The sequence below is a fragment of the Dermochelys coriacea genome, chromosome 21, assembly GCF_009764565.3.
Source record: "Dermochelys coriacea isolate rDerCor1 chromosome 21, rDerCor1.pri.v4, whole genome shotgun sequence".
NCBI lineage: Eukaryota > Metazoa > Chordata > Testudines > Dermochelyidae > Dermochelys > Dermochelys coriacea.
Window position 1 is genome coordinate 5,809,114 of NC_050088.1, and position 25,957 is coordinate 5,835,070.

At 45.8% G+C, this 25,957-nt stretch overlaps 2 protein-coding genes across 6 annotated transcripts in view; both read right to left on the reverse strand.

Annotated features, from left to right (window-relative positions):
* IKBKE (inhibitor of nuclear factor kappa B kinase subunit epsilon) overlaps positions 1–12,864 on the reverse strand; it is a 40,293-nt gene extending 27,429 nt beyond the window's left edge. Inside the window, exons 1-4 of one of the 5 annotated variants that reach the window (XR_006276560.1) lie at positions 5,414–5,597; positions 2,614–2,737; positions 864–1,004; positions 37–172 (exon numbers count right to left, since the gene is read on the reverse strand). Coding sequence is in view for 4 of the 5 variants with exons in the window: in XM_043500672.1 (XP_043356607.1) it covers positions 37–172; positions 864–1,004; positions 2,614–2,709 (373 nt within the window). In the remaining variant the exon portion in view is untranslated. Of the gene's footprint in view, positions 1–36; positions 173–863; positions 1,005–2,613; positions 2,738–2,990; positions 3,569–5,413; positions 6,484–12,713 lie in introns of those variants that run through there. The other 4 variants (XM_043500672.1, XM_038379529.2, XM_038379530.2 and 1 more) reach the window with 4 other exon arrangements.
* Positions 12,865–17,644: 4,780 nt separating this feature from the next.
* SRGAP2 (SLIT-ROBO Rho GTPase activating protein 2) overlaps positions 17,645–25,957 on the reverse strand; it is a 144,077-nt gene continuing 135,764 nt past the window's right edge. The window contains 1 exon segment of the mRNA XM_043500671.1: positions 17,645–23,355. Within this exon segment, the coding sequence (XP_043356606.1) occupies positions 22,972–23,355 (384 nt within the window). The 3' untranslated portion in view covers positions 17,645–22,971.

Sequence of the window (25,957 nt, forward strand, 5' to 3'; positions counted from 1 at the left end):
GCCACAGACACCCAAGCTAGTAGCTCTGAGACTTACCAACACAATGCAACACGATGAGGAACTCTGACTCGGACAAGCCAAAGGAGTTCTCTGGATCTTCTAATACGCTCAGCAAGCTCCCACGTGAGCAGTACTCCATCACCAGCACCTTCTGCTTGCTGTTTCCCTGAGTCTGGGAGGCAGAAGGAGAGACTGATCCCTTGAGCAGCATCCTGAGAAACAGTAACCCTGTGATGCTGCATTATGCACAGAGTCCCGGGGCAGGCTGTTCTGTCCCACCCCTTGTCCCATCCACGGAAGGGTGGCATCCCTTCCTTGTCCAAGCGGCCTACGAGACAACTGACTGCACAGGCAAGAGTACGTTGGGTGGGAAAATGAGCTTTGCTGCCCAAAACAAAGTCTGTGATTAACACAACACCCAGAACTTGAAGGAATGGACCAATAAACCACTTGAGTGTGTGATCCAGGACGCTTGGCTCCATTGCCTAGGGCGTGGGAATCAGAGTAGACTAGTGGTTAAAGCACCAGATGTGCCGGCAGGGCACCTGGGTTCTACTCCTGGCTGCATCACCAGCTGGCCTGGGGCCTCAGCCAAGCCAATTCAATGCGCCATCCCTCAGTGGGGACCACCACCACAGGGATGCTGGGAGAGGTCACGAGTGAATGGTTGTAAAGTGCTTTGAGCTGAAACAATAGGGAGGGTCGAGGGTGAGTAGAGAAAAGCCACAGGAAGAAGCTGTGGTTATTCGGCAGCAGCAGCACATCCCAGCAACAGGTGCCTTGTCACAGCTGCTAAAAGCCAAGTCCCATTGCATTACCACCAACCCCCACCTTTCCCATTGCAGAGCTAGCGACAGACTTACAGTCTCCTCAACTGCAAACAGCTTGACAATGTTCTTATGGTTTAATTTCCTCAGCACCTCAAACTCTCTCATCTGCACCTCCTGTGGTCTCAGGTAGCTGGCATTATTAAAGACCTTCACAGCAACCAGCTCCCCTGATCTCTGGGCAAGGAGGAGAAAAGGAACAAGACAAATTCAGAGAGCAGCCCCCGGCTGGAATGCTAGCCCGCCAGGAAAACAGGTTAGTGGACAACACATGCTCTGTAGCGTGGATACAGTTCTGTTCTAGAGGGGACGATAAAAATGAAGCCAGAAGGCAGCTCAGTTTCCAGGTGGGAATGAAAGGATGGGGGGGGGGGATTTCAAAGGCAAAGGGAAGTGAGATGCCCAGCTCCCATTGAAAATCAAATTCCCCTTTGTGTCATCTTAAAATCTCCCCACAAGATCCAAAGTACCCCTGGGTTTAAACACACTCTACAGGCTGCAGTACAGTAGCTGGTTGTTTGACTCTCTCCCTCCTTCTGTTCCCCATTTCATACCCAGCCTGGCGCCCTCATGCAGTTCCTGTCCTGACCGAATAGCTCGGCCATGGTTAGTACATTGCAGTTTGGAAAGCAAACGATCCTGGCAATGTGTGTGTTTCTTTGTGGGGTTCACCCATTCTCCCCACTGCGAAGCTAGGATAGCGATGCTTACTGCACTTCATTCTGTGCCCCCGAAGCCCAGGTGACAGGTGCTGAATGGGATATGTTTATTCAGTTCTGTAAAACAACTCCAGCGAGACCTGAAACCATCACCCCCAGTCTTTCCTCCACGAGAGTTAGTGGGTTACATTATAAACCATACTTTAAACCGGATCTCCTTCCAAAGCCCTACTCTGAACTGAGCAGTGAGAAAACTCTTTGAATAAACTTCAAAGAGCAGAGACACTGACCAGCATCTGGCCCCATCCCAGTGGGTTAATATCCTGGAACTCATGCACGATACATTCCAATGATTATGGGTGGCATTTTCAGAAACGTTCTGAATTCGCCTAGCTCTCCCTTCCCCCAAGGCCACAGCGACTTTTACCAGGGGGATAGAATGGGACTACAGATAAGCCAAGGCATTTTGAAAAACCCAACCATATCCTTGGTCTAAATTACCCCTTGAAAACCATGGCCTTCCGAATGAAAACTGGCCTGGATCAGGTTATAACAAGCAACTGCCTTGGATGATTTTGTAGCCGGCTGTCTTCGCTTGAGGAAGAGAGTAGTGCAGGGACTGTAAAATGATGATCAGCTGTACAGACACAAAATCAACCCTGGCTTTGCTTGCCAGGCTGTGCAGCATGAGGCGATGGCTGCAGGGCACCAACAGGGCACGGAGTGACGGTGATAGAAACCACCCACCCAGGACTCGTTTACGCATAGTTGAGATGAGAAGGGCATGCCAAGGGTTTGGAAGCTGAGAGCAGCAGGTGGCATGAGCACGTATGGGAAGGCTTGGTAGCTCCGGCTGGGATGCTCGTCACTTGGGAATTTGTGGGAAGGTTTGGAAGCATGTCACAGATTGGAAGGTCTTGGCAGCCGAAAGATCAGAGTAGGGTTGGTTGTTGAGAGAGGGTTTGGCCTCACATCATTGGGGGGGGGGGGCGGGGTGAGCCACCAGGTTGGACAGACTGGAAAGGAATCGAGTTGGAGCCTGCATGGGTCCATGTACTGCCCGTAAACAACTGAATCAGCTCAGGCTTCCCACCCGCAGGGTGTCCCATCCTGTGCCCCTCACTCACCTTGCTGCGGGCTTTGTACACACTGGCTGTAGCCCCTTGGCCCAGCACATCGTCCGTGTTCCAGAGGTAGTTGGGTGTGCTCTGCATTTTCAGCATGAGGCCAGCTCACCTCTGAGCTGCGAGGCTGAGAGGAGAAGACAAGTCGGTGAGGAAAAGAGCCGTTTACACACACAGACAACCCCGACAGCCCAGCCCCAGTGTGCTTTCACATGCCTCCCTGCTGTTCCAACATTTGTTCCACTTTTCCTGCTCCCTGAAACGAGCGGTGGGACCAAGACAAACACAGCCCGGACAAGGAGATGAACCTCCTCACAGCTTGGAGGGTTCAGTTCCCATTTGTTTCCGTAAGAAGCTGATGGTAACACAGCCAGCCACACCTACTACTGCACGGGTGTCACTGAACCAACACAGAACCTCACGGCAGCGAAGTCTGATCCCTATGGGCTAAAGCCCAGCCTGCTGCCACTGCAGCTGTCGGAGAATCTCCATCAGAGGTCAGCAGAAGAGATGAGAGTTGACACACAGCCGAGTTTGGATTCTGTCCAGCAGAGGTCAGTGGTGCACAGACAATACCAATCAGCATAAGGAGGAACAATCCATCTCTAGCAGCAAATCATTATTCAGGGGTTACTGACCCACCTCACCTCACCCATTCTCCTATCTGTGGCCACTGCCCCCCCCAAAAAACTCTTCTGCTGTTTCTTGATAAAGTGGAGTCCTTATGTCTCCCTTAAAAAGCAGCCACCAAGAGCCCTCTGCAAACAGCTTAAAAGCAGAGCTCAAAAAGGATGGGAGAAAGATGGGTAAGGACGGAGCTGGGAACCTTATGCAGGGAAACCCAGCCAGAAGCCACTCAAGCTGGTAACGAAACACTGACTGATGCAAGGAAAATACTAAGCACTGAGGGTTGCAAGGTAAGAGGCACCTCCCAGCTGCAAGAACAGAAGCCTATAGGATTGCAACACCAGCTTCACAGCCACGGGTTAAAGAGGAAGCACTCAGTTTCCTGCCCAGAAAGCAAAAAAATTCCCAGACGTAGCGCTGTCTCTGCTCAGCATTCAAATCTCACTTACCAGCAGCAGCATTTCATTACAGTGAACCTTCGAGCTCATGTGGTTATTAGAAATCGGCTTGTGCAAACTCCACAGTGGGACGTCCCAGACTAGAGTGGCGGGTGAGATTGCACGTGGGCAGAGGGGACCCTGGGAGACAGCTCAGCATCCAAATTGGGATCCAGATCCAAGTTTCGCACCCGAACCCGGCATGACAAAGAGCTGAACCAAAATTCCATGTCCAAACACTCCTGAATTTCGTACACCTGCAGTTCTGTCTCCTGTGCCCACCGCTAGTTGTTCTAGGGACGAGTGCACAAACACATGCTTCTGTTGGCCTTCGACACTGTCCCCTCACATGATAATGCGAACTGAGGCACATTTGGGGCTGGACAACTCAGTTTGGAAGTCAGGTGACCACCCCCTGGGGAATGGGAAGCGGATGGGCACATGATGCTTCTTACAAGCAGCCCTCAGGGCTCCAGCGGGATACCCATCCAACCCTACTCATCAGCTAACTCTCCCCACAGGTGAAAGCGGTTGTGCAGAATTGATTGGTGACAAATGGCTGCCACGTTCCACTGCAGAGGTGTCTGTCCTGCTCTGGTGAGCCAAACTTGCTTCCTCCCACCCCCAAACACCCCATCCATCATGCAGTGCTGTTGTCTTTCTGGCAGCTGCCCTTCACCCCATTCAGTGGCAAAGATGTACACACAATTCGCAAAGTGCTTGATGCATCCCCGCTCTCCTTGGAATAGAAGTAGTCAGTTATTAGCCAATCCATGTGCATGGCCTGCTTCTCCAAACTGGAAATCACCCTTCGAGCTCTGTTTTTAGGAGATGTCCAGAGCCTGAGTAGCCAAAATGTTACAAGTCCATGGTAAAGCGAGCTTGCCGAGCTGCATGGAGAACACCTGCAGTGCAGCACCCTCTGGCCTGCACTCTCCTGGCATGTGCTCTAAAATTCCAGGCAAAAATAGATCACAAAACCTAAGATTGGAGATGGGGATCTTCTTCAAACTAAATCAACTTCTTTAAAACGTGGCTCACCAAAAAGGACACAAACCCAGTCCCTCACTCATGGGAGCGGGCACAAATATGCCTGGTGCATCCTCTGATCTAATTCTACAGGCTCTCTTAGATCAGCACCCAGAAAAGAAAATGAGGAAGTGTCTCGGCGAATCCTCATATCAATACAGAAATGTTCTCAAGGTATAAGTGGCTAAAAAGAGCCAGTGAGCCCACTGATGTTCTTGCCAAGATTAACATAGTCTATCAGATCATGCCAGATTTAACAGCAAAGAATTTACATCCCCGAACAAGAAAGCCAGTTCTGCTCTAGTCCAGCATAGAATATGTATTGATCTTGGGGATATCACCTCTAGCCTCCCTCCGTTTCTCATCCCCCACCCCCCACCCGAAGACTTCATTTCGCAGCTGTCACCAGCACATGATCCATTTCTCTCTCACTGTTCTGGTCTCACACTGTATCACATGCAAGTGAGGATAACAATGCATTTCACTATTGTTACAACAGAATATCATGCTACAAAAATGAACGCACGCACACACACCGGCACTATCTGTAATCCTGGTTGCACATCAGGGGTTTCCATACACCACCGTAAGCATAATGCAGTGTAACAAAGCCAGCATACACTCCAAGAGAGGAATATTCCATAGCATTTATCTAGCTCTTTACATCTGCAAGACAGACTGTACAAACGTGAAAGGAAATTCCCACTCACCTGAAGAAAGCAGCTGGCTCAGGAGTAACATATACATATATCCTTAAGTGCCCAAGTTGGAAGCCATGGTGTGGGAGAAGCTTTCACTTGAAAGCAGCCACAGGGACCCCACACAGGCAGGGATGGATCGCAGTCCAGGCTGAGACTTTCTTTCTGCTCAGACTTCCTGCTTTCTTTTTCTCTTAAAGGGACACTGTCCAGTTTCTCCCTTGTCATTTGAACACATTGTGAGCATCGACACAGTACCGCTTTTCACTGAGCTGACACACATCAATGCAAACCATTGTTTCCTGCTTTGAGGGACTTACAGTAAAAGCAAAAGGGACCAAATCATAACCTGCCTGTCAAGCCATTGAACTGAAGTTCTTCTCTCAGACACACACACACATAAAATTGTCATGAAAAGTTGCACCAGCCCAGTACAAATTCTGCTCCCTCACCTTAACAACTCTGTAATTATTATCCCAACAAAATCTATGAAAATGGGGGGGTGGGGGAAACAGCCCCTCCCCAACCCTAAGGATAATCCTTGCTTTAAAAAAAAAACAAAAAAAAAAAAAAACCAGAAATGTTGAGGTCTGAATTCCATACATATACACACAGGAGAATTAGTCCTGTGGACAGGGATTCAGCATATCTGGGTTCAGTTCCTAGCTCTGACACTGAAATTCTCTTTAGGCAAATCACTTTAGTCTCTCTGTGCCTCAGGTTCCTATCTGTAAACTGGGAGTCATATTTCCTATGCATGTCTTCTCTATTTCATTTGTAACCTCTCTGAGGCACAGATGCTCTCTCACAACATCTAAGTACCGCACCTTGCATAAGGGGGCTCTCTCTGGATGATGCTGCAATAAAACAACTCAAAGACTATGTGATGTACTGTCACTATAGGACTCAATAGAAATTCATGTCTTAAAATTACGTTTTAAGTCAAAATTGCACCCTGAAGAACACTAATCCTGTCAATTGCTACAAACATCAGGGGGGCATTGTATTTGCCCCACTGCAAATCACATTTTTATTTTACCTCACCCAGTGACATCACTTAATACAGATCTGCAGGTCCTACCAAGTTCAACTAAAGCTCCTGAACTGATTTTGGAAGCCAGTTTTAAATTCACTCCACTTCTGAAACCAAATATGCACAGTACACACTGGAGGGGCTGCTCCATGTTATTCATTCAAAGCGGACAAAGATCTTGGTCTGTGTACCTGGGGTATCTGGACTGCTACCCATGAAAAGAAGTTGGCAGTTTGTTTCTGTTCTCGTGACTTTGCACAGAGAATGTATAAGTGAGCCACAGTTAACATAAGGAAGAGGCTTCTACCAGTAAAGTGTCTGAAGGGAAATTCCCACAGCACTTTCTCATGCAGCCCTGCCCGAGAGCACAGTGATATTAACAAAACCAGAATACAGCATGTCGTGCTCACATTCACATGACTATTTAGAACACCCACTTCGGGTTTGCAGACTGCTGGGCCTGCATTCAGCTTCCAGGGACAGGGCACCTGTTTAGTTGCTAATGCAGGCACTTTAAAAACAAAAGTATTTCCAAGCCACACAGGCAGCTTTACAAAGCACCAAAGGAAACCCTTAGGGTATTCCATGCCGTTGTAAATCTGCCACTACCAATATGTAAATGCCAGATGAGACGTCCAGTCTTGTGCTTTAACCACTGGATCAGCTTTCCTTTCCTTTTACTGCCTTGCGGGCTCCCCATAACCACCACACACTTGTCAAGGAGCCCAATTCATGCACAATGGCTTCCTATATCTGGCTTCCAAAAACTCTGATGAACAGACTACCTGAGCTGATCCTGAACATCAGACATGTTCAATGAACAGGGGCCTGTCTGTTCCAATGAAAGACACCCGGGCTTGGAAATTCCAGTGGTGATCATGTGACCCGAGCCCACAGCTCAGAAGAGCAACCAAAACCCTCGCATTTCAAGTCAGAGCACTCAAAATCAAGCGCCTTTAGTGTCCTCTGACTATCCACACTACCTCGGCTTTCACATGTGGCTCTATGGATTTGAACTGAGGATTGTGATGAGACAGAGAGGAAGGAAACAAAAAATATATTTTGTAAAACAGCAAAAAAACCAGCCTATTTGCAGGTCCTGCTACCATTCCCTATTCTTTTGAGAACACAGCTCTGCCTAGCCAAACCCAGCAGAGAAACAAATGCCCCCTTCAATCAGAGGTGGCCCCAAACTACAACTTTAGGTTTAAAAATCCCTCAAACTTTTGGGAAGTTACAATTAGATTGTAAGCTCCTCAGGTCACAGCCCTCATCTAACACTGTGCAGTGCTGAGCACAGGGAGCCTCTGACCCTGTTCCGAACTTCTGAGCACTACAACACCACCCACCAAGTTTGGATCCAGTGCTGATGTTTCACAGGATGGATCCAGTTTCCTCCAAGCTCTGGGAAAGTTAGGGACTAGATCCAAGTTTCCTGTATCTTTGCACTTACTCTCTGCTCTTTCACCTTAAGCTTTTTTTGTGTTTTTTCCCCACACGGTACAAAATTTACCACCCCCACCCCCATTACAATGCTGCATCAAATCTGAACCAGATGCTCAATTCCTTCTACTGATCAGAAACAATTGTAAACCTGTCATCAAAGAGCAAGGAGGAAAAAACCATGGAATTATAGAACTGTAGGGCTAGAAGGGCCCTTGAGAAGTCACCAAGTGCAGCCCCGTGCACTGAGGCAGGACCAAGTAAAGCTAAACCATCCCTGACAGGTGTTTGCCTCACCTGTTAAAATCCTCCCACGATGGAACGGCCACAATCTCCCTTGGAAGCCTGTTCCAGAGCTTAACTATCTCTATAGAGTTGGAAAGTTTTTCCTAATAACCAACCTAAATCAGCCTTGCTGCAAATTAAGTATAAATTACTGCTTGTCCTCCCTTCAGTGGACATAGACAACAATTGATCACTGTCCTCTTTATAACAGCCCTTAACATATGCCCAACCCTGGGAGAAAGGAATCATAGAAGATTAGGGTTGGAAGAGACCTCAGGAGGTCATCGAGTCCAACCCCCTGCTCAAAGCAGGACCAATCCCCAACTAAATCATCCCAGCCAGGGCTTTGTCAAGCTGGGCCTTAAAAACTTCTAAGGACGGAGATTCCAGCACCTCCCTAGGTAACCCCTTCCAGTGCTTCACCACCCTCCTAGTGAAATAGTTTTTCCTAATATCCAACCTAAACCTCCCCCACTGCAACTTGAGACCATTGAGATCATGCTACGGAGCAACTCGCCCCTGGGAGCGGGAATAGACACAGGGAGTCAAATTCCAAACACAGTGATAAAGCGTATCCTAAGGAAAGTGAAACTCTTTCAGACAAATCTCAAGGGTCCCCCTTTCACACACTGGCAGCAGTGGTACAGTTTAACGGGCAGCAGTGCAGAGGGGGTTTGTCAATAGCTTCCCTGAAGCTGAATTAGTGACACTCCACAAGGTGGCGGCAGAGACTCAAAAATAAAGAAAAGGAGAACTTGTGGCACCTTAGAGACTAACTAATTTATTAGAGCATAAGCTTTCGTGAGCTACAGCTCAGCTTATGCTCTAATAAATTTGTTAGTCTCTAAGGTGTCAAGTTCTCCTTTTCTTTTTGTGAATACAGACTAACACGGCTGCTACTCTGAAACCTGTCAAAAATAAAGCTGTAGGAAGGCAGGTGGGCGTTTGCATGCTGCCTTCTCCAGCTCTGGGCCCTAAGGGGCAAGCGTCAGGCCTGCAATCCCCACTCGTGCTCTAAAGGCACATCTTCTCCAGGGACCGCAGTGCCGATCCACCTCCCACAGAGGAGCGAGGAGACTGCTGGGTGCTGCACCCACCATCCCTCCTGGTCTGGTCTATTCAGTTCAGTCTAGGCAGCACTCTGCTGTCCTTTATCAGCACAAGTGCTCCAGGGTGAGGGCCACATCTCTGTCCTGCACAGCACAGGACACGTGGTGAGGGCTCGGTGTGTGGTGGCACCTGCTCCAGCTACATCTACCGCAGACCCGCCCCGTCCTGGCCCTTGGTGGGGACACCCGCAGAGACCAGACATCCAGCCCAATGAGGCAGATGAAATCTGACATCCAATGCGATACTTTGCACGTGCTCTTTGGTGGGAAAGCTCTTCCTTTTAGAGGAATTGTACACATAGGAACAAAGTGAGACTCTGCAACCTGCGAAACTCAATTACCCTGAGTACCCTGTCCCGCAACAGGCCAATATCTTACTAGGTCTCACATTGTACACTCGGAGCACCCAGAAGGGGCCTCTCAGCAATCACCCCAAGGTCCTGCCCCATCGGCTGCCAGCACCGAACTGTAAGACAGCAAAGCTAGACCCTCGCGACTACTAGCCCCCAGGAGCATTCACCTCCTTTGGAACAGCCATCTCTGACACCATTCAGCCCTCATCAGCGCTTTCCACCCTGAACGTGCTTTACTCACATGAACTAAGTCTCCCAACACCCCCGAGGGTCAGCATTTCTCCTTTTAGAGGGGGCGAACCAAAGCATCGAGCGGGGAGGTGATTTGCCCCAGGTCACACACTGACTTTCACTGGCAGAGCTGGAATGAGAACCCTAAAGAGCCTGGATCTCAGGCCTGTGCTCCAGCCACTAAACCATCCCACACAAATGGCAAGTGAGTCTCAGTGCTAGGTTCCTGTGCCCTTGCCCACACCCCTCCCAGCTCACCTCCAAGGCTGGGGGGCCCCAAACACAGCAGATCTCCAGTCAGTGTAGCCTCTGCTTTAAGTCGAATGAGGGAATCTCACAGAATGGGAAAACGCCCCAGTTCATTTACATTTGTAACTAGAGGAGAAAGAGCCGGCTTTAATGAGGTATCCTCAGCAGAGAGGCCTGGGGCCAGGTTCCAATACCCTCCCATGCATTGAGTAGTGCTTTATTGCGACAGCGGTCCCGGCCCATTGATTTCACCGGGGCTGCTCACATGGTGAGGTGCTTCGCCAGTGGGAGGAAAGGTGGCAGAATCAGGCTCAAAAACAGAGGAGAACCTGCTGAAAGGTCTGCATCTCCCCACGGTTCTGAGAGAATCACACCTTTCCCAGCCACCTTGCTACAGAAGCTCTTTCTAAATGGGTCTAGAGCCTCCATTACTTAGTCACCTCTTAGCTTCCCAGCTAGGAACATTTCCCCACCTGGCCTTTCACCTGTAATTTACCAATTCATTTATTTTTCACTGAAACAAATAAAATCAAATGTGCTTTCGGAGAGGGGAGGAAGGGTTCCAACCCCCCAGATGCCCAAGCTGCGATAAATGATCTGATTAAAAGGTTTAAGAGATTACAGCATCTGAGTCAATGTCATCGGACAGCAACAGCTCTAACGGAGAATCAAAAATCGTTTTCATTTGTGTATCCGATATGCTTTAAAAAAAAAAAAAAAAGATGTGCGCCAGGAGCCACCTGAGCCCCTGGAAATCAATGGAGACTAATTGAAGATTCATAAAAATGAAAGGGATGTTCAATTCAATCAGCCTGTTGATTTATTGAAGAGGACTTTAGCAGCAAGGAGCCTGATTTCCTTAAAAGCCCAGGCTCCCCGTTGCGGAGCTGGAGCCTGTGGGGAATGGAGTCTCCCCGGTCTCAATGCCACGCCTCTGTGCCTTGGAAAGCCAAGTACATCACAGGGGCTCTTAAACAGAGGACAAGGGAGGATTTTCAGGACACCACTACCTCGCTTGGAAGCCTAGCCTTTTTCCAAATGGTTTCGGGCCCACTCTCACTGACTTCAGTAGGGCACGATCAGGCCCTACGTTCTGTAGGGCCATAACTACAGGCGCGGCTACCCGCGCTGCCTAGAACAATCATTATTGGTCTTCTACTAGCATGATGAAGCTTCAAGGGAGATCCCGGCCTGTTGCACTAGGAACTGTGCATGTGCAGGATCGCCACGTGTGTCAGCAATGTGGGTAGGGGGCACAGTTTTTAGCACCCACTTTACCCTGGTGTCAACGACAACAAAAAGATGCAAGGAAGGCAAAAGACAATTGCTCTCCCTCATCGCCCGGGCTGTCAAATGCACAAAACCAAACGGGGGGAAAGAAACGACATCTGATGAAGTGGGTTTTAACCCATGAAAGCTTATGCCCAAATTTGTTGGTCTATAAGGTGCCACAAGGACTCCTCGTTTTGACATTAGCAAAGAGACAGTAGTCAAGAGTCACCTTAGGGGCTACTTGTAATCATAGTAGGGACAACATTTGTAAACCTAAGTGCGATTGTTAGGTGGCTGGTGTCCCATGGTACAGAAATACAGGGTGCTAAGCAGAATCTTGGGAGGCAGAGACGGAAATGACTTGCCAGGGCACCTAGTACATTCTCTGGAGATCAGTGCAAGGCTGTTTCCTACAGTACATTCTCCATCCGAATTCCTTTTGGGGATGGAGTGTGTGGGGGTGTCCATGGGCCTAGGCTATCTCTGTACCCATAGCGCTGAGCAGCACTGTGGGAGAGACCATAACCTTGAAGAAAGGAAAACAGATTCCAGGAATCGGATGCTCCAGGGGTCAAAACAGCCCTATTGGTGGTGGTGATAACCTGCTGGTGGCGGTGACAGCACTGCAGTGGCCCTGCAGTGCTAGATGCATTGGGACTGCCCTATTCCAGCCCTGCCCTTGAATACCCACTGCACTAGAGCTTGCGGGATGGGCCCCATACGACAACACAGCTTTGCTACAGGCCATTTGTCCTGGGGGAATTCTCCCCCCCATGCCCCAGCCTAGGAAGTTTTTCCAACCTGGGTGCACTGGCCCCGTCCCTCCCTAGCACTCCTTTCCTGCCAGGCTCCTCCTTGCTCCTGGAAGGTTCTCATTGTTTGCTGACAGGCATCAGCAATAGACTCCTACCCACCCTGGAACTGGCTGGGCTACAATGGCCAGTGAGTGGGGGGTGTGTGTGTGTGGAGCCAATGCTCCGCTCATTCTCCAGCCACCTGCTCATGGGAGGAGCAGTAGCCAAACAAATAGTCCCACTTGCTCCTACACTCCTGGACCAAAATCCAGGTGGCTCCTGGACAGGTACCGGGAAGGTTCCTACTCCCTTATGCGAGTGCACAGCCCAACTCAGAGCCTAGCTCACTAAGTGCACATAGCTCTTTCCACAAGCTGGCAGGGGAGATAGGCCTGCTTTGGTTTCAGGCCACAGGCTTTATTGTAACAGAAAAAGCGTGACAGAACCATGCAGGGAAAGCAAACTGATCAGATGACATCCACCAGGGACTCTCTTGAATCAAAGAGACTCAACATAAAACATTCCTCAGTTAAGGTCTCTTACCAATTAGGTTAAACCAGGCAATAGTCTCTTCCACCTTGCTGCAAAGCAGCCCTTGTACTTCTGAGACAAGCTCAGGGTTTCCAGCAATAGTAGAGAAGCAAGTCCTTACCTGTAGAAGACAGGAGTTGTGAGATACAAAGGAAGCAGGCGTCCCAGCATACAATTATTGCTTTACTCACTGTGGCGTCCAGTCTGGTTTATGCTGTTTCCATTTAGCCTGCTGTGACTTAGATCACTAATCCACGAGAGAAAAATGCCCAGCTTCTCTACTTTCCTGCCCATACAGTGGCTGCGTTAGAGAGAAGTTGCATGGGATGACAACACCGATTAAGTAGATGTAGGGGGTCTTGCTGGGGTTCAGTGCCACCCTCCATGGCCCCAGTAGTTTCAAAAGGAGCCAGTTTCCCTCCTGATGAGAGTTCAGCGCGTGATTGTGTCCATGCATCCAGCTGACTTCCAGCACAACACAAATTGGTTTGGTTCAACACCAAACACCCCTCAGTTCCCCACACCAAACCCTACTGTAAATTACTAACTATTTGGACCCTAATAAAAGAGGAAGTTTATCCCATAATTACAAAAACCTGACGGGATTCCGCCTTCCCCAACAAAATATTGAAAACAAACTCCAGCTCACGATGCACACAGCCAAACCCTTTCCCCCAGTGGCAGTTTGAGCCCCCTCTTCTCCATGAGAGCACCAGCAAGATTAAGCATTTTTTAATCAGCCCATTGCAGGAGGAGTTCATGCTCCATCCAATCCTGTTTGTCCCCAGACAGGTGCGTCTAATCTAAACTGGATGGGAGCTAAGAAAACATGCAAATGTTCGCAGCCTGGGTGTCCATTAACCAATAAAATTCTTCCCTGTGCTTGAGCTCAAGGCCAGCAGCACCAGGCAACCAGCACCCTGGAGGGCGACATGTTTGGATAGATTTGCGATATCCAGGTTTGAAATCCACCAGCTTTTTGGAACCAAGAAATCTTGGAGGCACTGAATCATCCTTTTCCACGGTGGATTCACTGCAGTTTACTGAGCATGTTGTTCTGATTCAGGCACTCTGGTTCCATGCTGATGGTTAACCTCCAAACCCCTGTTAGAACCACCTTGTACTGTTCTCTAGGAGCAGATATCAGAGACTTCTCAACATGTGGCCCTATTCCCATAGTATTTGAATGCCCCCCAAACCTTAATTAAATGTATAGTCAATGCCCTGTGAGCTGTGGAAATACAGATGGAGAGTTGAGGTACAGTCAGATAGAACGACCTGCCCAAAGATCACACTGAATCCACTGTAGAGCTAGGAACTGAACCTAGAGCTTGCAATTCCAAGTCCGTCACCTTAACCACAAGAGCACTCTTCCTCTGTAGACTACCCTAAATGGGGCTCTGGTGAAACATTTGTCCTGAGAACCAAGAAGCTTCAGCACATTGGCTGACAATACATGAAAATACACTAGGACCCAACTTGGTGAGGTGCTGAGCACCTTTAGAGCCCAGTGGCCTGCAGGGGACCGGACTAGATGGCCTCTCGAGGTCCCTTCCAGTCCTACAATACTATCTTGCAGGATGAGGCCTTTGGTTTTAGGCATGCCAAGGGCACTCAGCAGGGGGCGGAGCAATGGATTCTGGACAGGAAGTCAGTTTAGAACAGGGGTTCTCAAACTGGAGGTTGTGACCCCCTCAGGGGCTTATGAGGTTATTACATGGGGGGGGAGATTGCGAGCTGTCAGCCTTCACCCCCAAAGCCCACTTCGCCTCCAGCATTTATAATAGTGAAAAATATAAAAAAATGTGGTTTTCGTTTATTGGGGGTGGGTGTCACACTCAGTGGCTTGCTGTATAAAAGGGGTCACCGATACAAAAGTTTGAGAACCACTGGTTTAGAAACAGGGAGGGCATGACCAGAAGAGCCTAAGGCAATATTCAGACTTTTTACTCTTATTTCAAATGGAATGCATTAAAAAAATAAAACCCACACCCCCACATCCACTCAGTAGGAGTGTGACTACCTACAGGGCTATAAACATCATTAAGTACATAGCAATACAATCAATCGCTCGGGGTCTTTTCAGTCATGCTTTATATCAAAACAACCCGCTGGGGTGTATATAGCCCTGCACAAATTTCTCTTAAAAATAAATAGTTTTACATTACAAAGAACCCACTTAGAAGAAGAAGAAGAGACAAAACACTCCCTTATGCTCCTTTCCCAGCCTCTCCCTGCTGTGAGTGTCTGGCTGGCCTTCTTGCCTCCTTCCAGGTCTGTCAATAAGGGAAAAACAGCCACAGGCAGAGCTTTTGAAAGCTGCCAGAGCTGAGCCAGGACACTGGACCATCACTACATACAGCGAAGCTTTTAGTGGGCTGGACTCAAAACCCAGTGAAGTCAATAGATTTCCTGGTAAAGTCAATGGATTTGGTGTCACGCTGCTACTGAAACGGATCAGAAAGCTCTGACTCGCTTCAGTGCAATTCAGTGACTTTCACTCTTTGCCGTCAAGCTTCCTCGTGCTTGTAGAGAAGCGTCACTCCACTGCAATTAGTTTCTACCGTGCGGAGCACCTTGGAATGCTGCAGTTGGAAGGGTGGGAAGAGAAGCTACCAACTCCTTGGGTGGTTCTATGGAGTGAGGGAAGTGGGGCAGGAGGGGAACCTGGCTCCCAGTCTTATCCACAGATTCTCCCCTCACTGGGAGAGGAGCTGGCCCACTCTTGCAGTGGGAAGTGAAGCTGATCTTTCTACAACTGTTCCCACTGGAACGATGACCTTCTAGAGGAACCCAACGCTGCTGGCACCTCCTGCAATTGCAGCTGATGAAAAGAGACTATACTCCTAGATGGATGGAAGGATGGGGACGAAGAGGGAGGTTCTTTGCTTAGATCCTCTATAAGTATAACACAATTCTCCTTGTAGGTCCAGATATTCAAGTGCTCAGCACCCACACCAGCTCAATTCCCATTTAGGCAGATAAACAAGGGCAAGATTTTCTCAAGGGCTCAGCACACAGTGGCTCTGAGCGTCATACCGCTGAACGATCTTGTAAGTCTGACAAAGCAACTGAAATGCACCCCACATACTCAGCAGTCTTGAAATATCTGGCCATTTATTCTTGGTGCCTAAATAGGAACCAAGATCTTTTGGAAATCTGGCCCATGGTGACATATTTCTTTTTAAATGAAGCCGTGGTGGAATTCAAGGTCGTATAGATCAAGATCAAGAGCAGGCTGCAACTATATAGGTTCATAATGTGAGTAACCGGACAGACAACAGGAACTGGGAGGTGGCTCTTAACAGGACACAGAAGTCTCTTGGAAATGTACAGAACTGCAAAGCTGAGTGCCTGTGGCACCTTGCCAGGAGCCTGAAGGTCATGCATTATTTGCATATTCATTTGCACCTTTTTTTAAATCAAAATTACTCTGCCCTGAAATATTTGCCTCTTTGTGATAGATGAACAGGAACAGTTCATTGGCATTCACCAGCAATTTTAAGGACAAATCCTGGTTCCATTAAAATCCCTGAGACCAGAATCTGGTGATTAAATCACTTTTGCCCTATCACATTGGAAAAAGGCATCCACAAACTACACCACTGATTACTACTGGTCTGCAATGCAAGTAACCGCTGCCCCATACTGCACACATGAAAGCAGCAGGCCCTATGCTTTACAATCAGCAGCATGGGAGATCTTACAAGCACAATAAAATGCCACTATGAGGATTGCGATGCAGACAGCAGAAATAGCAGCACTGTATTCCTACCCTCCCTGTGCCACCCTCCCCCCCCAGTAATGTCTCCCAAGCATTTGCTCTCCTTTCCGTTCCTGTCGAGTGATTACGCTGACAGCAATATCATTGCAGGCTTCTTGTGGCACGAAGCATAATCCAGAGACGTGCACAAAGCATTCCCAACACTCCCAGAGCGTTCGTCTTCTAGACAGCCATCTGCCCCATGCAGAATTACTGCCACACATTTCAATTCCTTCCCAGTAGACTGGACTAGGAACTCAATTACAGCTGCACATTGAAGACAGATGCCTGCAGTCAGTGGCCTGCTGAGCATAGATTTATTGCTGCCCACGTTTGAGACGTGGTTCACACGCAGCCTGTCAGTGGACTAGATAGCAGCAGATTCGATAGCTCCTCAACACATCGTGTTAAAGCGTAATTCAGACTCCACTCCAGAGAAGGATGTTCTCTACTAGTCCATACGTAGGGAGGCGGGATTGGACAAGAGTGTGCTTATCTTGTGAGCATCTTATAATGGGTGCAAGGAAGAAAAGACCACGGGCTGGATTTTCCGATGCTTCCAGCTGCATTTATGAGGCAATGTGATCCAATGGATAGAGCACTGAACTGGGAATCAACAATTTTGGGTTCTGCAACGATTTCTGCTGATCACTTGGGGCAAGTCATTCCACCTGCCTGTGCTTCATATTACCCACCTGCAAAAATGTGCATGGTGCTGCTTACTCACCCCAGTAGTAAGAGATCCGTGGATGGGAAGAATTCCTACTGAAGCTTTGTGAATTTTCCTCAGCTACTTAATTTCACCAGTCATCTCTTACACTGATTTTGAATCTAACGAAAACGCCAAATCTTCCAGAAGTCAGCACAGCGCTCCTGGCTGGCCCCACTGCCCTACCCCACATGGTCTCATCCTTGCCAGCAGTCTCTCTCTCTCTGTCTTATACTCACACCCATCATTTACGGTCTGTAGGTCAGCTTTTCCACCATACCCAAAACATTTATTTCTCCAAAACTACTGCTAATAACGACGGATACATTGTTTCCTCCAGTACGGCTTTACCAATTCCAACACATGTACTCCTCTAATACTGTACAAGACTGTACCAAAAGGGGGGAAAAAAGATGTACCTCCATATTGTACATAATTGTATATACAAAGTACAATTTTACACAGTTTTTCCAAAAGTAAATATGTACACCATATATATAATGGTGTAGAAGACATGAAACAATGGAAATTGCCTTAACAAGAACATTTCATCCCAACCCATTAAACAGCGGCTGTTAATAAAAAACAAAGAACAATGCACTGTACAAACCCTAGCCCATCTTTGTGAGATTAGGATTTTTTTTTTTTAAAAGATTGCTGGATTGAAATCAAACTTTCTTACATACAGTAGAATCAAGACATCACTGCTATTGTTTAAATTTTTAAGTGACAGTTTCATCCATTGCCCTATTTTGGCTACATTTCTCTAAGCTGGTCTTTTAAAGAACTGGTTGCTTACAAGTATTGCTCCAGCAGTTTGGCATGTTCAGAGCTCAGTTCCAGGGAACTCAGTTTATGTAGATTATAGCACCCTGCCTCTAGAGAAAGGCTGGTGAAGTTCAGTTATTACAGAGCTGCTAAAATAAAGGGTCCGTCTAATTTCCATTGCAAACTGCTGAATGTTTACTCTGCACTGAGACTGGGACTCTCAAGTATTTGCACAGAAGGGACTCTTCCTCTTGTTAATCCATTTTTGGAAAACTGGAAATCCATTTGCCCTGAACAATGTTACTGGAGGTACAGCATGAGAAACTCCAAATTTTCCAGTTTTAAAAACAGCTGTTTTGGCTCCCGCTAGATCAACTGAAATGCAATCTTAGATCGAAGCTTTGGAAAAAATCCATTCATCTCCTTTTTGGCATTTTAGGTGAACAGGCCGAGGTGAATGTTTGAAAAGCAGCTATTGCACACCCAGTAATTTCTGCGTTACACAGTAGACTGATTATAATGGCTCCCTTGAGCCTTTGTGTGGGCACAAGAGGGTGGGTCAAGTATCATTTCCCAGTACAGGTGGTTGCACATAGAAAGAGATGATGTGGGAGAGAAAATACCTTGAGAGATGATCTGTCAGGCTGAAACCAAAGTGGAATTACACTCACCACCACGTGCTTATTGCCTCCTCTTGCCCAGACGTATGAAGCATTCAGCACAGAAAGAGCTTTAACTCCTAACATTTAAGAATTGTTTCCTTTTGTGAAGTCCTCTCTCTCTTGCTGGTTCACTAAAGACACCCATGAATTACCTGTCTCCTGGTAACTAATGCTACATACATGGGATGTCCAGCCAATATCAGATGATTTCACAGAAACGTTTTTTTTTAAAAACCTAACAGTATGTTAAAACTAGTTTCTGTTCTGAATGCTCCCCGGAGCCTGTTTCTGGGTTTTTATTTTCATTTTAGCTTCAGAGTTTTCTTAGCTGGTGGCATATGGCCCAAGGATGACATATTTGTGTTTTGGAACCAGTCCCTATGGCATCAGGGCTCGATCCTACAAAGTGCTGATTCCATAAGACCCCAATCCAACAAATCAACAAGCACATTCTCACCATCAGATAGACTATTCACATGCTTAAAGTTAAGCATACGCTTATTGGTTTGCTGAACTGGGGCCAGAGTGCTTAGCATTTGCCGAGATCTATTGAACCAATTCTCCAAATAAATATTTACCCATCCCCAGCTACTTTATTAGAGCATTATACCCTCCTGGGGAAATAATCTACCTTAAAAAAGCTGCAATATGCATTTCATTAATTGACAGAGACAGTTCAGCTGATCAGGTAGACACATATATACAGAATTTGTGGCGTGTTTGCTATAGGGAAGCATACTTCTGCCGAAAAATTCAAGAGAGCTCTCACACACCCACCCCTGTGTCCCAAAGCCTACTCCACGTTCAATTAAGTGTTGAAGTTCTGACCAATACACACAAAAGAAACAGAGCTCTCCCTGATGAGGGGAATGCATCTTAGTGATAAATTTACCTGATACTGAGGTATAACAAGATGTGGAGGCTCAAGGGATAGAATTGCCAGTCTGAACTCTCAGGTGTGTTATAATTTTGAGTTTGTCCAAACTTTGTAATCTGAACACAGAAATGTGTAAGAACACACTTACATTAAAAAAGACCATACGAGGTATTCTTCACAGGAAGTCCGAAGATTCTCTCCTTTTAAACAGGCATCAAAATATATTCAGGAGAATTCTTGCACTGTCACAGTGTACTGTAATTATCTAATGGTTTTCTTTGCAATCAAACATCCAGGACAGATAAAGTGAAAATTTTTCGGTCATGTCTCATTGTTTTGACAGACTAATTTTAGAGCTCATATTACCACAGAGAGGCAGAAATTTAGCAATCATTAAAGCACATTGCCTAACACCCAACTGAGGATGGGAAAAATACCAGGTTGGTGCTGCAGAGACTATTAACCCATCACCTAAAACTGTATTTTATTTTTAAAAGTTTTGCTTTGGATTATTCTAATCCATTTGATAAGTGACAGATTTATGTTCTTACAGAGTATTACCAAGCAGACATACATTATTCCAGTTATCAACGCTTCTTTTCTTTAAAGGGATATACAATTAATCTGACACACACATGTAACTGCATCTCTCTGAAGATCTAACATTTCTTCTGTGAAGTAACATAGAAACCTCCCCACCCCACACACAGTGTCCTGTTTCTCCTCACCCTGTTGATCTCTTCAGTAGGATGCCCAGTGGACATGTTCCGGGCACGGTCTTTTCCAGTTTTCCCTCTCCCAACAAATGGTAGTCACATTTTGTGGCAAACTATCCTCCTGCCTCATAGAGTTCACAGCATGAAGCAGAAAAACCACATGTGGCTTGTCTATGTGTTTCATGCTGGTTAGATAGGCCCAGACAACATGGAAGAGAAAAGATGCCCTTCAGACTGTCATGTTGCTAGGTGTACGTTTTCAGTGCAAGTCACAGTGCACACTGAAATTCCAGTTGATTTGCACAGGATATTGTTTATCATTATAAGTTCTTATTCCTCTTGTCAGTAGGATCTTCCCAGTGTTGTGGTCGCTACAGACTGGCACAATAATTCCATACACAGACAATGGCTGTTAGAGTAACCTGAAGTATTTTTTGTATTAATTTATTTATTTCCACTCATTTTGTGAGCCTTGAAGACGTGAGATCTTGTCCTAAGATGCCTTGTATGGCTGGATGTCGTCCCTTGCTAACATGAATGCAAAGCATAAAATGAACTAAAAAAAATAAGGCATTGCAAAGAATGAGTGAAAGTGAATTTACCAAGAGATCCTATTCTGTTCATTTCCTGTGTAGTGACATGCATTCCCTTTGAGCAGTCACGATCCCCCAAAAATAAAATATTTGCCACAAAGCTTTGCCTGAGTGAAAAATAAATCACTAGTTGCTTTTTAAAATTATTAGTTTCCAAAAAGAGATTGCAATTCCTTGGTGTTAGGAGTCCATCTGAACCTGAGAGCAAATGAGATGGTCACACAAGTTGGGTTTCATTCCCTTTGATATGGGCTGGTTAAGATCTGACAGAAGTAACACACACAGCGCATTGTTTCCAAAAGGTAAGGGCTGTTAAATGTTAATTAAGGAAATAAACAATTAAAATGGTCCCAACAAATCTTTTTCAGGGGTTTCCTTCTCCTGTAGTCCATGAACTTCTCATGTCTCCATAATTTACATCACAGAGAAAATCAGGCCTTTACACACAAGCATTCATACAAAAAATTCTTCTCTTTCAAAGAGATTGAAAAACAGTGTCTATCCAAGTAACTTCCTTAAAAAGGAATTAGAAGTGGATGTTTAAGGCCAACTCGTTCTTAGAGATGCAACATACCTTGTTTTTATTACAATGCTTGTTAAAAATCACAATCTGCATTAAACCACAAAGTTAAGGTGTGATTCAGGCCCACAGATATCAAAGGACACTCAACTAGAGTGAGGAGAGTCACCTTCCTTATGTCGTTCTTGCTTGAGTAACTACGAGAACATAAACGGTAGGACTATTCAGACTCCAGCAATATTTGGGCACGATGGGCGAGGTAAGGATGGAAAGTCAGTTGCATAATCCCTTGGTCTGGTGGGGCTGTGAGACCCATTACCTTAACACAGCATGTGCCTTCCCCTCCCCCCCCCTTTTTTAATTCATTAAATATATGCTAGCATTCTGGAAAATATATTGCCATCAAAGTACAGAAGAGTCCATATAGCCTGCTAGAAGCTGAAGCAGTCACAGTCTGTCACACACATATATACTAAGAAGTCACTAATTTGTCAGCAGAATCCCTTGGAGGCATGATGATTTATCATAGAAATACATATTTAAGCAATGTATGAGCTGGACACTGTACTGCCAATCACCCATAGAGCATGTTCCCACCACTCTCTTTACGCCAGGGTCCTCCGCAATAGTCCATAGTCATGAGAGCCATAGAACGAAGTGTTTACTAATCAAAAACAGGGCCAAGCTGCAAAGACTTTCAGAATCCAGCTTTAGGGATGTTCAGAACTGGGGTTTCGGTTTGAGCCCATCTCAACTTATGATCACGTTAGGAAATGCCACTCCTGTGAGAGCACAGCAGCTGGTTTTCAGAAGCTAACTCGTTTTTACATTCCACCTTTCAAGTTCCCACTGAACAGCACACAGTGCATTATAGTCTAACGCCCTGAAAGTTTCATTTTAAAAGAACAAACCTGCTTTTAAATCTGGGAGCACCAAAACAATTGCACGGTGGCCATACTCAGCAATTCTATTTTTTTCTGTCCTAAAACTCAGAAATAGATTTGCTTTATTTAAATCTGCACCAACTCACAACATGGAACTCATGTTCCAGAGCTGAGTATTTGCCATAACAACTTTCAATCAAGGGGAGAGTCTGACATGGCTAAGAGCTAAGACTGCTGAAAGAGAGAGGATGTAATGGAAATCGAGACAGACCCTTAACAGCAGTGGCACCAGCAGGAAATGTAATAATGCACAAGGATCAGGCATGTCCAAGCTCCACATAACTAGTGGTACCAAAACATGCAGTAGACTAAAATCTATTGGATTGTTTCCCTGTGGTAATTGAATATATACAAGTCATTACACCAGTATCCAAAACATGGCACCACTGAGTACTTCTCTCAGTGGCCAAACATTAACAAGGCATCAACTATAAAATGAGAAATAATTCGTCAGTCCTTTGTGTTGGCCTCACCACTTTCACAGTGACCTGATGTTCTATTTTCTGTCTGTATTTCATAAGCAAGGTATGCTGATGTGGTGTGCATATGGCGAGGCTTAACTACGCACGTCTTCACTCCCGGGGAGCACTCCTGGCAGTAACAACTTACAAACTAACCTTCAGCAGAAGTCCGAAACTAGTTAAATAGTAATTTTCATACGTCTTTAATATAGTCCCCTCATTTGAAACAAAATTATATCCACAGTGGGGCTTCTAGTTCAGACAGTACAGGACTTGTCAGCAGGCTGTTGAGATGCGGAAGAAGCAACACCAGGGCTCGTGGCATTTGTTTTGGGGAAAACGGCAGGCTTCGGCCTCGTTGCTGGAGGTTTAACCTGGGCAGCCATTTTGACCGACTTCACTGGCCTGAAGGCGCATGCGATGTCACCAGCAGTGCTGGCGCTCCGCTGGAATGCTGGTTCAGAGTCCTTAAGAATCTGAGTATGCAGAGGGCTGGACGGTTCTGATGTGGGTGCCACAACAGGGGAGGTTTTCAAAGGCTCCAGGGTGTCGAGGACAACATCTGGTGTGTGCTTTACGCTGCTTTGCCTTTCCAACTCCCGCAGTTCATTCAAAGCAGTGTTCATGGTAGCTTCTATGTCCTGCAAAGATTTAAAAAAGACAAATGATCGCAGGGGCTAGATACACGTTAACAAGCACACAGTTCTGTAGGAGTCAATTTCAGAGAGAGTTCATTTTTCTTCAGCTCCAGGGGTCAGCAAATCAGCAGCAGCTAAGGGTTAATAGGACCTTAATTACCATAAAGCAAAACCAGTGTTAGACTGTACATGCTAAGACTACTGACTGTGTATTTAGCTGCACATATAGAAATCAGTTAGTGATACAACATTAACCAGCAGTAGGGAAACTAATCAAGTAATTTTTTTTAAGGCTAGGTTTTATGCTTTATTATTCCTGAATTCTCTTATGTTTTCACCAGGCCATCAAAGAGACAAATAAAATCCCTCCTCGGCTGAACTACAGAGAAAAAAACCCTGCAGTTTCAATTGATATAGATCTATTTTTGTCTCTTTTTTTGATAAACAGAAGGATAATCCTCCAATGGTACTGTGGAGAGTAACTTCTTGAAAGGATGAAATCATGCTTTTCACTGCTTCCTACATCCTTTAAGGTGATAGCATCCTAGCATGCTGGAGTTTGCATGGGTTACCTATCCATCTCATTGGATCTGCACATATGCAAGGGCTAATATCCCCCATGAAGACATTGCACTGGACCTGTAAATCAGGTTGAGCTTTTAAAATCCATAAAAGATATTCGAGACGTATGTAAAATACAAGTTGTCAGCATTTCCCTTCCAGCTTACATAATAGTGTAGGTATTAACTAGAAGATAGAGAGAACTTCATGAGACCAATAATAAATGTTAAGTCAGTGGGTTTTAGCATCAGCTATATTGAGACCTACAAGTTTGCTAAGACCTCAGCTATGGGTTGGAGTCCATTGAGTCTACTGTCCATGAACAGAATTCATGAGAGTGTGGAATGGTTTAGCTTTTCCAGAACTCAGTTTAGCTACAACTTTTTAGTTTCCTTGGAAGCTTTTTTAGGTGCAGGGGGAGGTAAATCATTGAAGGAGTGGTAGAGGGAACCAGAGACGGTGGCTTGATATCTCCAACCACATACCAAGACCAAACAGGGTTTAAGAAACACACAACTATGAAAGATATGTAAAAATGTAAGATGATTATTAGTGTCTGAACTGACACATGATATGGCACGAAAGGGAGCACTCACTTAATGCAGCCAATTTTTTAAAACTTTTGTTTCCACTAGAGAATTATGAATTACTGGACTTGATATTCTGGCAAGAAGAGACCGAAGAGAAAAACTAAGTGAGAGTTTAATAGAAAGGGAAAGATTGATTTGTGTCAACCAAACCTCACGAGAAAAAAAATGTCAAGACAATGAGATCTGTACGTTACCATCTCACAGAACAGAGCAGGCTAAAGATACTACGAGGGCAAAATATAGCCCCCCCCAAAAAAACCAAACAGAGGATGTAATAGATATTCACTTGGATTCTGGACAAAAGGCCCATGTTTACATTACAATAATCCAATATCAAGTATGAAATATCTACCACCACTGATTTGCCTGTAAAATGGAGTTTTATTCATTTTCATCTACCCACTCCTTTTGGGGTGCTTTTGAAATCATGTCACTTTTTGTTCCGGAATACTGTAGAAACTGACTGCCTTCTGCATCTCAGAGTTGACTTTGTAATCTGAGAGCCAAGTGTTCCTTAGCTTTAGATCGATCCACCACACACTGAAAACAGCCGGCAAGGGCAAGCATGTGTAGACATATTGACAGTTTGGAATGAGGAGCAAGGGGAGATCCTCCAGTGATTAGGAGGAAGTCAGCTAGAGCCTGTAATACCTACCCATTTATCTGCATTGCTCTCACTCCTTGCAGTCTAGGTTCTACTTCAAGCATCTGGGTGTTTTAGATTTGCTCTGTGACGTGTTCTGGCACTGGTCAGTTCTGGACAGTGCAAGCTGAGATTTCATTGTGAATTTCTGATTTTTTCTATTGACATAGGTCATTAGTGTCCCAAAGAAGCAACAGATGGAGAAATTTTGTGCATAGAGATGAGGATTTTATGAGACAAATGCTCATGTCAAAGGTAAGACAGAGGGAGATACAAAATAGTAAGGGGGTTTAAAGATGAACTAATAACAAAGCCCCTTTTCCCTCTATGCTGCGCAGAAAAACAGAACAGGGGAGATTTCCCTCTCTTTGTCATGTGGACTGTATGCTGACTTGGTCTAAAATGCAGAACACCATCTCTGCAGGGTTAAGGAACAGCTGTGTATACACTGGTTAGACATCCGACCACATTCCTTAAACACCTGTCTAAAGAAATCAAAACTTCAAGACTATTTTATTTGAAGGTGGCTTTTTACCACACATTGAAACCTGCAAATACCAAAATACAGCACTATGAAAATAGAAGAATGGGGCAAGTCTGCTTTTATTTTGATTACACTACTGCATATGCCTCTTACATCTAACCACAGTCAAACAAGCTTGGTCAACTGGTGAAAGGGTTTAAAACTGACACTTAATACCCTGCTTTTCTCATGCCCTGGAATTTGGATTATTTAATATTTTGCTGACAGCTTTGGAATACAGAGTACAACTTTTGGTGATGGACACACCCAAACCTTTGAAACTGTAGA